This window comes from Sturnus vulgaris, chromosome 7, assembly GCF_052056855.1.
Source record: "Sturnus vulgaris isolate bStuVul1 chromosome 7, bStuVul1.hap1, whole genome shotgun sequence".
NCBI lineage: Eukaryota > Metazoa > Chordata > Aves > Passeriformes > Sturnidae > Sturnus > Sturnus vulgaris.
The window spans coordinates 34806882-34820841 of NC_142249.1; the positions used below are offsets into that span (position 1 = coordinate 34806882).

General features: G+C 37.4%; 1 protein-coding gene across 6 annotated transcripts in view; it reads right to left on the reverse strand.

Moving 5' to 3' along the window:
* The window catches only part of NCKAP5 (NCK associated protein 5), a 376424-nt gene that overhangs the window by 41112 nt on the left and 321352 nt on the right, over window positions 1-13960 (reverse strand). For 3 of the 6 annotated variants that reach the window (XM_088168358.1, XM_088168357.1, XM_014870827.2), the window contains exons 14-15: window positions 13134-13311; window positions 8924-9002 (exon numbers count right to left, since the gene is read on the reverse strand). In XM_088168358.1, the coding sequence (XP_088024484.1) occupies window positions 8924-9002; window positions 13134-13311 (257 nt within the window). The remainder of the gene's footprint in view (window positions 1-8923; window positions 9003-13133; window positions 13312-13960) is intronic. The other 3 variants (XM_088168359.1, XM_088168361.1, XM_088168360.1) reach the window with 3 other exon arrangements.

Here is a 13960-nt window from a genome sequence, read left to right on the forward strand (position 1 = left end):
ATTATTTCTCTCTTAGAGTGATTTTTTTTGGACAATCTGTTTTTCTATGATCTCCAATGATGACTAATTGCATAATCATATGTCAACAATTGAGGTGTCAGACTGAAGACTTGAATCAAAGCTCAAACTCAATTAAAAGCAGCAATGCAATTAGGAATAGGCATCCTATCCTCAGAGTGAGAATCTGGAAAGGCATATGCCAATACAGCTCAAACTTAACTGATAATTCAGGTAAAAATGTATTTTTCATAACAGTTATATTAGATTTCATTTTAGAAAAGGAGCATAAAGTCCCTGTGAGCACGGATGAAACATGTTTGAAATAACACATCCTCACTAGAAATGCTTTTTAGTTTGCTCAGTTGTACTTCAGGTATATGAATTAATGGGAAATGCATGACTGAAGCTCCATACACACATCCACAGATGGTCCTTGCCAGGAGCAAAAAAACATGTAAAGTAAAATGTTTCAAACAGAAGGACTCACACTGCTATAGAGAATACCAGTGTGTATCCTGTAAGAGGTAGGATAATCAGGCACAGTCCTGATTTGAGTGATAAAAATGAATATAGATTGGGCTCGACTGTAAAGTACTGTAAATCAACACAGCAGCATTAACTTCAGCATGTCAGAACTCGGCCATCCTGTTTAATTGACATTTTAAGCCTGAATGAGACCAGCAGATTCTCAGTATCTTGAATAATAATTGGACTGCATCCTATATATAATGCATAAAGAGCACACTTCGCATTCTAGTGATAAAATTTGGTATTTCTGGGAGAGTAGATGTAATGACAAAGAAGGAAATTAACAGCAAATCACTGTGGCTAATAAGGAAGTGTTGATCCAAAATATTAATTCTCTACACAGAGGGAAGACAAGCTAGACAGTAGGCTGCAGCAGAGCTGTAGAAGAACTGGCAATTAGACAAATGCTATGTGTACTATCTTTAAAGTACAAAGAAATGATTTGTCTTTGCCAGACTGTGAAGAAGGTAAGCTATCATAAATTAGAAGGCATTAATGGATGTTAGTTTCTTATTATTCACATTGGCAAGGTTCTCCATCATCTTCATGAAAATACAAGTATCAACCAGAAAAATGCACAGAAAGTTTCACTCTGTTATCATAGGCTCCTCCAGAAAATTATTTCAAAATCAATCCCTGCAGCAATGCCCGAATACCAGACAAGAACACAGCACAGCTGACACTATTCATCCTGTTTCCAGTGCTCCAAACACACATAATGCCATTCCTCTCTCAGCTGTCTGTTCTGCAGTGTAGCTTGTTCACCTTCTCACCCATACAAAAACGACACAAAAAACACCAGTCATTTATTTTAATAAAATTTCACTGAGAATATGCAGAACAACTCAGTAGAAGGAAAGGTGATTTAGTCAGCTTCATGCACCAGAGTGAGTTTTTCTGATGAGCAAGAGCTGGAATGGTAATTAAGGCTGTTGCACACTGTTCTGGAAGGCCACTCAACAGCAGGACCACACCACATCTTCAGCAACACAAATATTGCAGCAAAACAACATGGGACTGCTAAATGTGTAAAGTCTCCCAAAGAAATGGCACACTGGTCAGGGACAGATGCAGAACAATATCCTTGAAGATTTAAAAAACTTGGCTGATGAGGTCCCTGAGTAGGACTTCCAACCTGAGGGGACGTTTCTACACACAGGACAGTCACTTGTTCTTGCAATGCCTACTAGTTATTAGACCAGATTTCTCATCAGTGATGATTCATTTTAGCTGCTGTGGCTCAGAAAAGTAAGTAAACAACAGCCACAGGTCATGTCAATGGTGTTGAAGGACCAGAAAATTAAGATTTTGGAATACAACAGGGGAAGAATAGTACTTGATAATTGCATGGAAATGTAAATGCTTTGGGAATATTACATGGAGGCAGCAAACAGCATAAATTTAGAGGGACTGACTGAGGTATTTTGGTAAGTCAAAGTATAAATGGAACTGCTTTTTATCCAGATGATCTCAGTTCTGTTTGTGCACTTTCAGATGTGCCTCCTGTCTGTACAGTAACACCGTGGTAGATAAGATTGTGGTGGCCTCTTACATCCTTCAGGACACTTGTGGCACGAGATTTTAAGGGTGGTTTTTTTGTTTTGTTTTGCTATTTTTTTAATGAACAAGTTTGGATCCCATCATTGCTAGAGGCAAGCAATTTATTTCACTATTTATCAATTCATCATTGTTCTAGCAATTGGGAACCTAGCCCTTTGGATTAATAGCCAAGTTGCAAGCTGGTTAGATATGGCAAGAGAGCAGATTGTTAAATTGCCTGCTATGCTGAACTCCCATTTCAAGGCTCTAGCACACTTGCTAAACAATATAGCCAGCACCTACAGATCCAACACCAACCTCTCAGCTTCCACATGCACACAGGGCTTGGGAAAACAGCTTTGTTATGATGTGCAAATAAATCCATGCATACTTGTGTCACTGCTCATATAGGGGGTTCATGAAAATCTGCTACCTTATTACAACTTGTATCAAAATGGAACATTTTGCAGATGTGAAATAGGAACAGAGCCAGGCTGGAAATGGATTCAGTGATAACTGGTTTTGCTTCATGACTTTTATAGTCAGCAACCTTATGTGTAGAGACTTCAAGGCATTCCACAGCTTTGCTGAGTGGTGATGGGGAAGATAAAGCAAACAATTTTCCTTTATCTGAAAATGTGTAAATGAATGATTCAACTGTTATATCAGTGATGGTTGCTAAATGGTTCTTGGCTTCTATCAATGGTCTGATGAAAGGAATTAATGCTGACAGGGATAAATTGTTTTCTCAGGCATTGAGACTTTATGACAAGAGACTATTTCTTTTGAGGTGAGAAGACACTATATCAGTCGAATATTGTTCCTCATTACATGCATTGGAGGCACCCAATGATTTGCTGGGTATTTAAGCAAATTGTGGCTTATCCCTTTGCCTCCACAATGATGTGGATCACCTCTCTTTACTGAATGCACAGGCTATAACAGAGATAAGTTTGCTCACCATCTCTCCCCTCTCACTTATCCTGTAACATTTATCTCAGTAAGTCATGACAGACCTCACATCATCTGTCTCCAGGTTTTGAGGGGTCCTTAATGTAAATGTGTTTGCTCAAATATATCACACTTAATGGATATGCTTTAGGATGATGCATGTCAAATTTCATGTATTTACCACATTAATCAGGCTTGTTTCCTTCACATCTATTTCAATTCCCCAAGAATGAGAAAACATGAATTTAATAGCTATTTATTTGGTACCCCAGCAAAACCACCCAGTTTTAGTAGTTTACATAAAAGTGGACAAAACCAAGTGTTTGGTTTGGCACAGGGAGTTGTCCAGTATTTTTTTTTTCTCTCATTGGAAACTTGGTACAAGCTTATCAATCAAGCACAGGGACTGCTATTGTTTTCAGGAAGCTTTGGAATAAGACATTGGATAATTTATATATCTAAGCACTAAGAGCATGTACATTAAATGGCACATTCAGAAATGAAATGTGGAACATAATTTCTCAGTTCCAGTGTTCATCAGATGTAGATTTCAGAAAGAAACCAAGAGAAAAAAAAAAGGCAGATGGCACTGGAGCAAGGATCTGTTGGTTAGAAATGGTTACTGGTATGGATACAGAAAGGCTCTGGATGGCAGTCTGGATTTGTGGGGAGTCCACACAAGCAGTGACCACCAGTTTCAAACGATGCAGGTGAACAAACATGAGGAGAAAGGTGAGAAAAGAAAATGGATCTATTTGTGGGAAAAACAGACACAAGAAACAGGAAAAAAAGACCAGCCAGAAACAAATTTATCTGGAGCACTAGAAAGAATGCAGGCCCTTCTCATAGAAAAGTCTGCTCATGAAGTGTGTTGTCTTATTATCATATATATAATTTCACAGTATGGCTACTGGGTGCTGAATAAACAATATCACAATACAAAAGCCAAGGTTATCATCTTTAGTATTTGATACATCAATACAAATTATTGTAATGCAGACATTTCACTTTAAGTCAAACCCACTTTTACCTGCAAAGTTACATGTTCTATCTTTGCTATCAATATATCTGTAAAATTGATATCAAGCAGCTGGTAACTTATCTATGAAACTTGCTGTGAAGGACTTTCCTGGTTTCTATTGAAAATGTGTTTGATCACTTAGCTGCATATAAAACTTAAAGGAGGAGATTTTAAAACACAATGCAACATACAAAATACTCACTACACTTCCTCTCTGGAACATGAAGCATTCAAGGGATTCAACCAAATGCTCTCTAAAAAAGACAAATCTCAAAAAAGTTTCTTTAAAAAATAAAAAAAAGTTTCTTCCTTTTTTCTGACCAGATTGCCTTTAAATTATGTTGCAAAACCCTTCTGAAAGGTTGTTCTTGGAAAGCAGAAAAAACGATGATAAAGCCTGCCAGAAGGCAGATGATTATCAAGAACTTTAAGGGATTTGAGCGCTGGGCTACATCAGAGCTACAAAAGAATCCCTTGACCTCAGTGTGTGTTTTTGTTCTGGCACAAAGCACCAAAGTCTACAGAGCACTTTTAATGTTGCTTTGATAGTGTGGAAGCCCAACCCTCTACCTAGCCAGAGACTTTTCAAAACCTCAGAGACTTTTAAGTCTCTGAAGGCATTTGCTCTGTATTATCTACAAGGTTCCCATTTAACACTGGATGAATCCATTTGGAGCAACTGACCGGGACCCCTAATGAAAATTTGACAAATATTAGTTCCAAGTCCTTCTTCAAAGCTTCAAGAATTCTGGCTACATTTATCTTGATTGTCTTTGCCCAGCTCTGAATTTCACTTGGAATTCTCCGAAAAAATAACAGGGGTTATGCACTGTTAGGTAATTTGTTTCCAGGAACTGTGAATCTTTCTACTGTGGATTCTAACCCCAGCCTGCCTCAGGGATTTAACTCCCCACACAATTCCAGTGGGAAGTACCTTGTACTTCCAGTGGAGCAGGCAGTAGCAATAACACCCAAATGGATTTTGGATTGCTACGATCAATTCTCCTGTTATCAAGTTTTTGCTCTCTAGAGAAGCCACAATAAACTTCAGGTCTATTCAGATTGTTAAAATCTATTTTATTCTTGCCAGCGATGTTATTTTGATGAAAAAATCTACTTGCAGTGATGCTCCTGATGTCAAAACTCAACAGGCTTTTATGATACAATTAATCTGGCCTTTTAGCCCAATCAGTGACATATTAAATATAACATTTGAAACCACAAGCTTTCCAGTTCAATAAAACAATTCCTTCAGATGAACTGCCCATGATTCCATGTACTCTCTGAATTTCAGCGCTTTAGACCAGAAGTCTTTGATTCAGTTATGTTGTTAAGGATGGAATGCCTGCTGGAAATCCACTATGGAAAATAAACTTATTCACACATAGAAATATCTGGGACAAAAAAAGAATCCCTATTTATTTTTATTGAAACCTGAGTGTAAATTAAAGAACAGGCTTGAAACTTTCTCAGACACTTATCAGTCTATTTAAGCTGAGGCTGTGTTTTGTGTGAAGCTTGAGTATGTCATTAGCAAAAGCTTATCCCATGCTGACTTGCTCTTCTAGGAAAATTTCACCCATATGGGGTAATAGAAAAGGAAACTGGACCCAGAAAAATTATTATCATGAAACTTTCAAACTGGGGTTTGATAAATCACCAAAGTGTTGCTGTCTGGGAAAATGGCACATTCAGTCTTTCCCTTCAGCCTCAGCAGAGGTTCATACCAACACTGAAGAATGATATGATTAATTACAACTAAATTTCCTGTTCATTACATATATATTCCCAAAAAGAAAACAGCCTGTAAATTAGTGTATACCCAAAAATACTGGTGCTGCATACCCTAGTATTCCCATGTGAAGTTGTCTGCAAGAATGATTTCTTCAGTAATTAGCATTTGTTTGCTTGTGCCATGGATTTTTGACTTTTCCCTTGAAGCTGTTTAACAATGAAAATTCTGCATGCATTATAATTAATACAATCACACTTTTCCAGGAGAAGCTGCTAATTTGAAACAGCACTTGAAATATGAAATATATAAATAATGATTTCAATTATTTTGAAATATTATTTAAATAATATGAACTTTTTAAACAAATGGTTTGTTCCTTTCAAGATGTCCAATTACATTCTGTATGTAAAGGTGTCTTTTAAATTTTTGGGCCATTGTGACAATGGGAAATTAAAGACAAATAATGACATTTGTGCTCCCTTGGGGGGGACAGAATTCTTTTTCTTCATCAAATGGAGGTGCCTTTTTTCTGTTTACATGGGAAGAATACTGTCAGGAGCTTGACACATCATCTGTGCATTCAACAAAGCAATTTTATTTATAGGAATACTTGAAGACCCTGCTGTACCTGTCTGACTGAGGAGTCTGTCATGACATGAAGGGGAAGTCAACCTTTGCAACTCTTACTGGGTACTTTAGCATTTCCCACTTCATCCCTCTTTCAAAGCACAACTACTTTATTGCAAAGGGCTTGAGGGAAGAGCTCAGAGGATGACTGGACTGCAGAGGGATACTCATGGGTCCTTAGGTCTGTCTGTGGGGGTGGCAGCACTGCCAGCATCTCTGCTGCCAGAGACACTTTTGGCTTCCTCACTCACACTACAGCAAAAGCATCCAGGGTGTAACATATTTTAAAAAACTTTCAAAATGGTTTAAATATATTTTGAAGAGCAATATAGCACAATATAATGGCTACTTCATATGGAAATGATCATGCACTCCTGAGATATAAGTATATGAGGAGGGAAATTGTATATAACAGGGCATTGCTGCTTTCTTTCAACTGAGCAAATCCAAAGAGTCAGAAAAATACTTAAATTGGTTTAGATCAGCAACTGACAATTAAAAACCTAGCAACTGGTATTTTACACATTTTTTTGATTCATACCCAGGAGTATCTCACTGTTAGAACGTGATGAACCAGAATTGTCTCATATGACACCTACCTAGAAGACTGTTATTAGTATCTTGTTTATTGGTTAACTGGGCAGGACTGCTGTCAGTTTAGTGACAACTACAGAAACACGTGCTTTTCCTGTTGCATAAAAAACATTTTCCCTGCTTAATCATAGCCTTTCTACTAAACATTCAGCTCTAGGTCTGTTTTGATGAAACCCAGTAGAATAAATGCATTAAAATACAGCTAAAAAATCACAGCAAACTTTGTTTTCTGGGGAAACAAGGAGGAATGTCCTTAAGCTGATGGAGGATGGATTTAGGAATTAGTAAGAAATTCTTTATTCTAAGGGTGATGAGGCCATGGAACAAGTTAGTGAGAGAAGCTGTGGCTACACAGAGTTTTAGCAGGGAAAAGAATCAGTATCTTTCTATGAAAACTTTTGTATCAGAAAAATGCCAGAACCTCTATCAAGGAATTTTAAAAGCATCTGACAACCTGCTCCATAATCACTGTGTCCTGTCAGAGACTAGGATTTGGTGCCTGTGGGAGGAGCAAAATATTAATATTCTCAAAAACCACCAGAACTATATATTACAGGACCCAATAACAAATAAAATACCAAAATATAGCAACTAGGTCTCAGCCACAACCACCAATTACACTGATGAATAACAAGGATGCTCTGGAGTCTTTTTGTGACAGGACACAAAAACTCTGCAAATAGTTGTGGTTTTTTTTTCTTTTTTTTTTTTTTTTCTTTTTCAGTATCTAGATTAAAAACATTTCACATAATTCAAAGTAAAAGTTTTGAGAATTTTTGGGATGGAGGCAAAGCAATTATTTCAGTATGACAAGAAACAATTCTGGACAATCTTAGGTGAAGTATTCTCTGCTGGGCAATTTCTGTAACAGAAAATAAGTCCTTTCTGCACAGCATGAGAGGCATGAATTTCCGTTTGCAGGGCTAGTGCCTACCCAGTGACAGAATGCCCTCAGAGTCTTAGACTGTACAAAATTCTTGTTATTCAGTTGCTGTCATGGAGCCAGGTTATGGCTGAGTTCTCAGAGAGGGAAGAATTTAGGGATCTTTCCTTCAGGTAACACAGCCAGAGTTTATTTGTCTGAATTTGGGACTGAAAGGGCTGTGCAAGTCAATGAAGCATGCAAACGTTTTCCTACTGTCCCCAAAGGAAATGTGTTTTGACATGATACCTCTGTTTGGACTTGCTGGGTTGGCAGTACGAGTGAAAGGAAAGAGATTCTGGCTAGAAAACATGGAATCAGATTTTAACTTTTTAATGAAATTTTTTAGTGCAGTCTCCATCTGAAAAGGGTGAAAAAGTGACTTTTTCTTGTTCAGTCAGTTCCTTATATTGGTGACACACTGCTCTAATACAAACCTCTGACTTCTGTTTTGTCCTCCATTGCCTGTTAGGTATTTTTACATGTACTGAGATTCAAAATTAATACATGCCAATCACGAGGCAGGGTGGTTGGTGTTATCCTTCTGCAGCAAAGACATTATTTTATTTTCAATAACAGCTTTTAGGTCTTCTGAACAGACACCTGTTTGCTATTCCTTGTGGCTTAGTTTATCACAGCAATTATTCTATTTAAATTTTATTCCGAATTTTACCAATTCAAGGCCAGATGACAGAGTTACAGTATGTTGATATTATTTCCCCTGAAAGTGTCATGCACAACAGCCCTTATGTTAAGCCACTGAATGTAACCCACTGCTCCTGGAGGCTGAAATGATCCCAAGGATCCCTCCAGTCAAACATTGCATTGACCACAGTTGTAATAGTATGTCCTCATCTCATGCACTTGATGAAATCTGGCTACTCAGGAGCTAAATGCAGGCTAAAGCTGACATAAGGGGGCAAACAAACAAAGTAATGAGAATTAAACATGTCTTTTTTGCAAGAACTGACAGCAATAACATCCAGTGTAAAATATAATTTTGTACCTATCACATGACTCTGACATGTAGTCCTTGTCATGGTGTCCTCCTCTTCTTCTTGCAGGTTTTCTGTGACTACTTTAGCCTGTACACAGTGCAACAACAAAAGTGAAGAACATCTGTGACTCTGTTTATGTTGCTTCATGACAACTACAGAATGTTTGCAGAAATAAATCAGAGTAAAGTTACATGGCAGCTAAGAGTGGAACACATAACCTGTCTTATTCTATGAATGATATTTGACGACAACAACTTTAATTTCATTCAAAATCACAATACCCAGCAATGAAAAATACCCTTGGAAATGCACTTATCCAAAATAAACACCTAATATATGGTGTGGTATCTCTTTAGTTTAGTTTGCAAACACTGAACTTTGGAGTTTTTATTTCCACTCTGTTTAAAAGCATTTATTAGCTAGATGGAGTGAAAAAATTCATTTAAGAACGCAGTGCACTCTAAGAGTCTGTATGTGGTATTCGTTTGTGTTATTCAAATCCCTCAGATATTACGGTTTTTTTCAAAGATGTATTTTTGCCTTGTTATTCTGCACTCTATTTCCCAGGTGTACAGATAATCTGAGTCCCTCCCTAGCACACAGTGAAATCCCCCTCCATCACATGCCATCAGTGGCCACAATTCAGTTTCAAGGACATATTTTTCTGCCATGCTACGTAAATCAAACAGGAATAAAGATACTTCCAGGGTGATGAGAGGAGGAAAGGCAGCACCACAGAAAAATTGCTTTCAATATCTCAGGGATCTTAAATAATTTGCTAATCACTCTGCTCTTTTAAACTGCTTACAGCACACTCACAATAGCAAGAGCACATTTTGTAATCTAAACCACTGGAATTTATCATCATTTGCATGACATATCTTCGATCACAGTGTAAATCCTGCCTGCTGGGTTACACAAGTAGCCCTGTTGACCTCTTGTGAGCAGCCTAAGTGCAACACCAAACACTTGCTCTCTGGATTATTAAAAGTGCATTTATCATCTCTTAATCCTAGGGATTTGATTACATCTTTTCTTTCTTATGAAATGCCTCTCTTCAGGCTCTGGAAAATGAGGAGGCGAGTGTTCATTTGGCATCCAGTTCCAGGTGGAACAGTTTCTCACATTTGCAGAGTGCATGGCCAAGGGCTGCTGTGACATTTCACAATATTGCAATAGATCCCTGGGTGTTCCCCAAACACACAGACTGTGCACACAGAGTGCCACACAAAACTCCTGGTGTCTTGGGTTTGGTGCCACATTTCCACCTCACAAAGTGAAGCCCGTGTCTGTTCTAAATCACACAGGGCTGTAATAAAATCACAAAGATGAAATGAAGCAGCGCAGCACAGAAATGATTGTATCTCACCTTAAGCTCCAGCCAAGGACATGAAAAAGTACTGGAGAATGTGGAATATCCTTGGTGTAGGCTAAAGTGTTATGTATTTCTGCTGGCTGGCCTTTAGAGCAAAGTGCTTTTTTGATGAACACTAACGGGAAGTGTATCCCTCTGAAGGTGAGTGCACAAGGCCACCACTGGTGGAACATTGCTTTTTCCATAAATTCAGTGGCAGTCCAGCAATAACATTCTTTGCATGAGCAGAAATCAGAGGTAATCGGAGCATATGTTATGGCGTAATAGTGCCTCGAGCCTTTACCTGGCACATCATAAGAAAAGTGATTTAATCATCAAAAATTAAATAGCTTTTAAAGGAAAAAATCTTGCTAGAAAATTAATGTTAGAAAGTGTTCTGGCCAGGATTTAGAGCAGCAGTATAAATCTGATAAGCAGTTTGGAAACACAGCAGCTTCCGCACTGAACCGTATGACTGAGTGCACTTTGCATTGTTCACAAAAGAAAAGAAATCGTCCTGGTTTAGGGCTTTTCAAAAGATTTATTCTGTTTTCTCCAAAAGCATTAATTTTGTCTTTTTGTGAGCAAAAAAAAAAAAGCACAACAGGCCATGTTGACTGTTTTCAGTCACAGCTATCTCCCAGCCCTTTGCAATCTGCTTCAAAGTAAGCAGACACCAAAGGATAACTGGAAATGATAGTAATAAGATTCATGAACTTTGAATTTAAAGACTTTGCATTGTTTTTCTTTTAGAAGGTTGGAGGACAAGATGAAATATCACATATTGAGGAATCTTAAGGTATATCTCTTTCATAAGTTAGCATTAATAACTGTAAGCACATTTAAAATCTCGTTATTCTAGATGTCATCAGTCTTTTGGCACTAGATATTTATTTCAGGCATTAAGTGCCACAGTAAACACAGTATGAAACTAAAAAAAAAAAGAAACCTAAAAATGTAACTTAATCTTCAAAAATCACACAAAAATACTTTGTTTCCCAGCTAACAAAAGAGTGTACGGTGTAGCAGAAGTAATGCCTTTTCACCATGACTAACATGTTCTTAAAAACTAAATAGTATAATTAGCATTTCCCCATTATTTATGTACATTAAAGGACAATCTTTGTAGTTTCTTCATAAAATGAAGTGTGTTTCTTTAAGATATACTTAAAAACTATTATTGCAGCATTTAGAAAGACTTCAGAAAATGACAGACAAAAAGCATAGCAAATTATTGCAGCATTAGAAAATAATAAGTTAGAAATTGTAGAAGCAATGTGTAGAGTTTTTTGTACTTCTGTCTAGTGAAGATATACCCTAAGCTGTCAGGACCATATTAAATGGGGCATAGTTAAACTGAGTGGCTCTGATAAGGGGCTCTGCTCTGCTATCTAAGTTCTAGATCAGTTGGATTGAATTTCCTGCATATTGCACATTTCCAGACTTTCATTCTCTCTCTTTCCTTTCAGTGACACTACAAGGACAGCCTTAGATATGCTTATAATTTGTGGTTTTATAATGCAGGAGACATCTACATTTTCAAAGAAGAGATGATACCAGAGGAGTCAGGAGGGAAGTTTTCAAACACATTCATTTTGCATATGTTCCCTGTAAGTTTTTAAAAAAATGACCTTGCAGATGTTCTCAGCAAAGATGTCTGTATTAAAGTAATAAAAAAAAAAAATTGCCTGAATTTGAAACTATGTATGGAATGCCTTGACCTCAGGCATCCTCAACATCAGCCCTAAGCTAGGAGTATTTTCAATTCCCATTATAAAGCTTTTTGCAATGTTCCCAGAGAATTTTTATTTCAGATTCCCTCAGATGAAATTGTTGCATGTGCTGCACTTCAGTAACTCAGTTCTATCAGAACAACAAAAGTAACAGCCTCAGCTTCAGAGTAACTATTGTATTTGCCACAAGTTTCCAGGCTGTTTATTAGAATTGTGGTTATGGTTAATAATAATCATGATAATATGGATAAGATGGCTATCTCAGGAATGAGGAAAGAATGTATAGGGTTAAAGCATCTCTGTTCTCCTTCTGCTGGACTTTAAAACATCATGGGAAAGGCCCTTGCTAAGCAAGACATTGCTCATTAAATTCTGAGGTTAATTAAAAGAAGCTTCAGCAGGCAGGGCACCCCTTCAGCCTGACTTTAGGTTACAATCCTAGATTCTGTGTGAGCACTTCTCAGTGCAGCCAAGTTAGTCCAGAACCAGACTAACATCAGCTAACAGAAAACAGGATATTTTTTCTTCTACATTACAACATTCCTTCTCTCTGAGTAAATTAAATTATCAGGTACAGTTAATACCTTATTAAAGTATAAAACTAGCTACAGGCCATAGACAGGAAGATTTTTAATGGCACAAAGTGAGATGCAGGTCCAATGCATGTTTTTCTTCTGAACATTCCCTCTTAAGTGACAAATATTCCCAAATGCGGTCAAATAATTTGATTTTTCCACATCAGCAGTGCATTTTTTAGGCTTAATGACCTCTATAATGTTCAGAAGAATGTTCAATACTGGTATGCAATTTTCAGGGAAAGGGGAAAAAAATAATAAAAAAAAAAGGTCCTATTATTTCAGTCTACTACAGTATGATTATAGCATCATTGTGCATGTATCTTCACTGGAATTGAATTGCCAGCAGAAGCAGTAGAATCTTCATGACTATCTATATAATGTGGCCTATAGCCAAGCTGCCAACTTTTGTATTAATTCACAATCCTCTAGCTACACAAAATCTTTCTATCTTATATATAAACAGTTATTATCCTGTTTGCCTGCAATGGCAGTAAGAAACACATCCAGAAGTTAAAAAGAAGGTAATAATGTTTTCGTGTACTGAAGCACTTACCAGGGTCTGATTCTGCATTTCCATATCAGCTTTTGTGTTGCTGTTTTTCCTGTGGTTTCCTTGAGAGCTGATAGAGTTGCCGTGAAGAGAGGAGCCCTGGGAGCTGCCCTTCGACACACTCCTGTAGGAAACATTATTTGATCCACTTTCTGTCTGCTGAGCTGCTTTCTTATCAACTCTGCAGGTAGAGAGTGATTCCTCTGATAAATTGCATTGCCCTTCTTCAATCACTCTACTTTCCCATTCCTTTAATGTTTAAAGTAACCTCTCTGTATCTTTCTGTCTCTAGACCTTTGAGTGATAAATGTTTCTAACTAGCCTTGATCAAACCTGTCACTTGCAATTTCAGGTAGTATATCAATTTAGCCTTTCACATGTGATGATTTATATTATATTTGGGACTGCTGTGGGGCAAACGTGAAAACACAATATACCCATTGCTAAGTTCTTCTGTGACCAAAGGTTGTGATAGCTGGAAAGGTAATTAATTCTGACAAGTTACCAAATATGTGTTTTGTGGTTACAGTACAGGAAGATGGAATACATTAAAACATGTACTTAATTACCCTCTATCTTTACACACCATCTGCCTAGATTCTTGATTTCTGGAACAATTTGAATTATCAGCTTGGATGTAACTCGCCTATCTTTAATTTCAAAGACCAATGGTTTGGTTAACAAAGTAACATGAACAAAATTATCATCTCATTGTTAATGTTTGGGTTTTTTTCCTGTAGAGATTAAAGTCCCAACTGTGCACCTACTGTTTGCTATGGTGCATTCTTAGCATGAAAAGAACATATATTAAACTTTACATCTGGGCACCT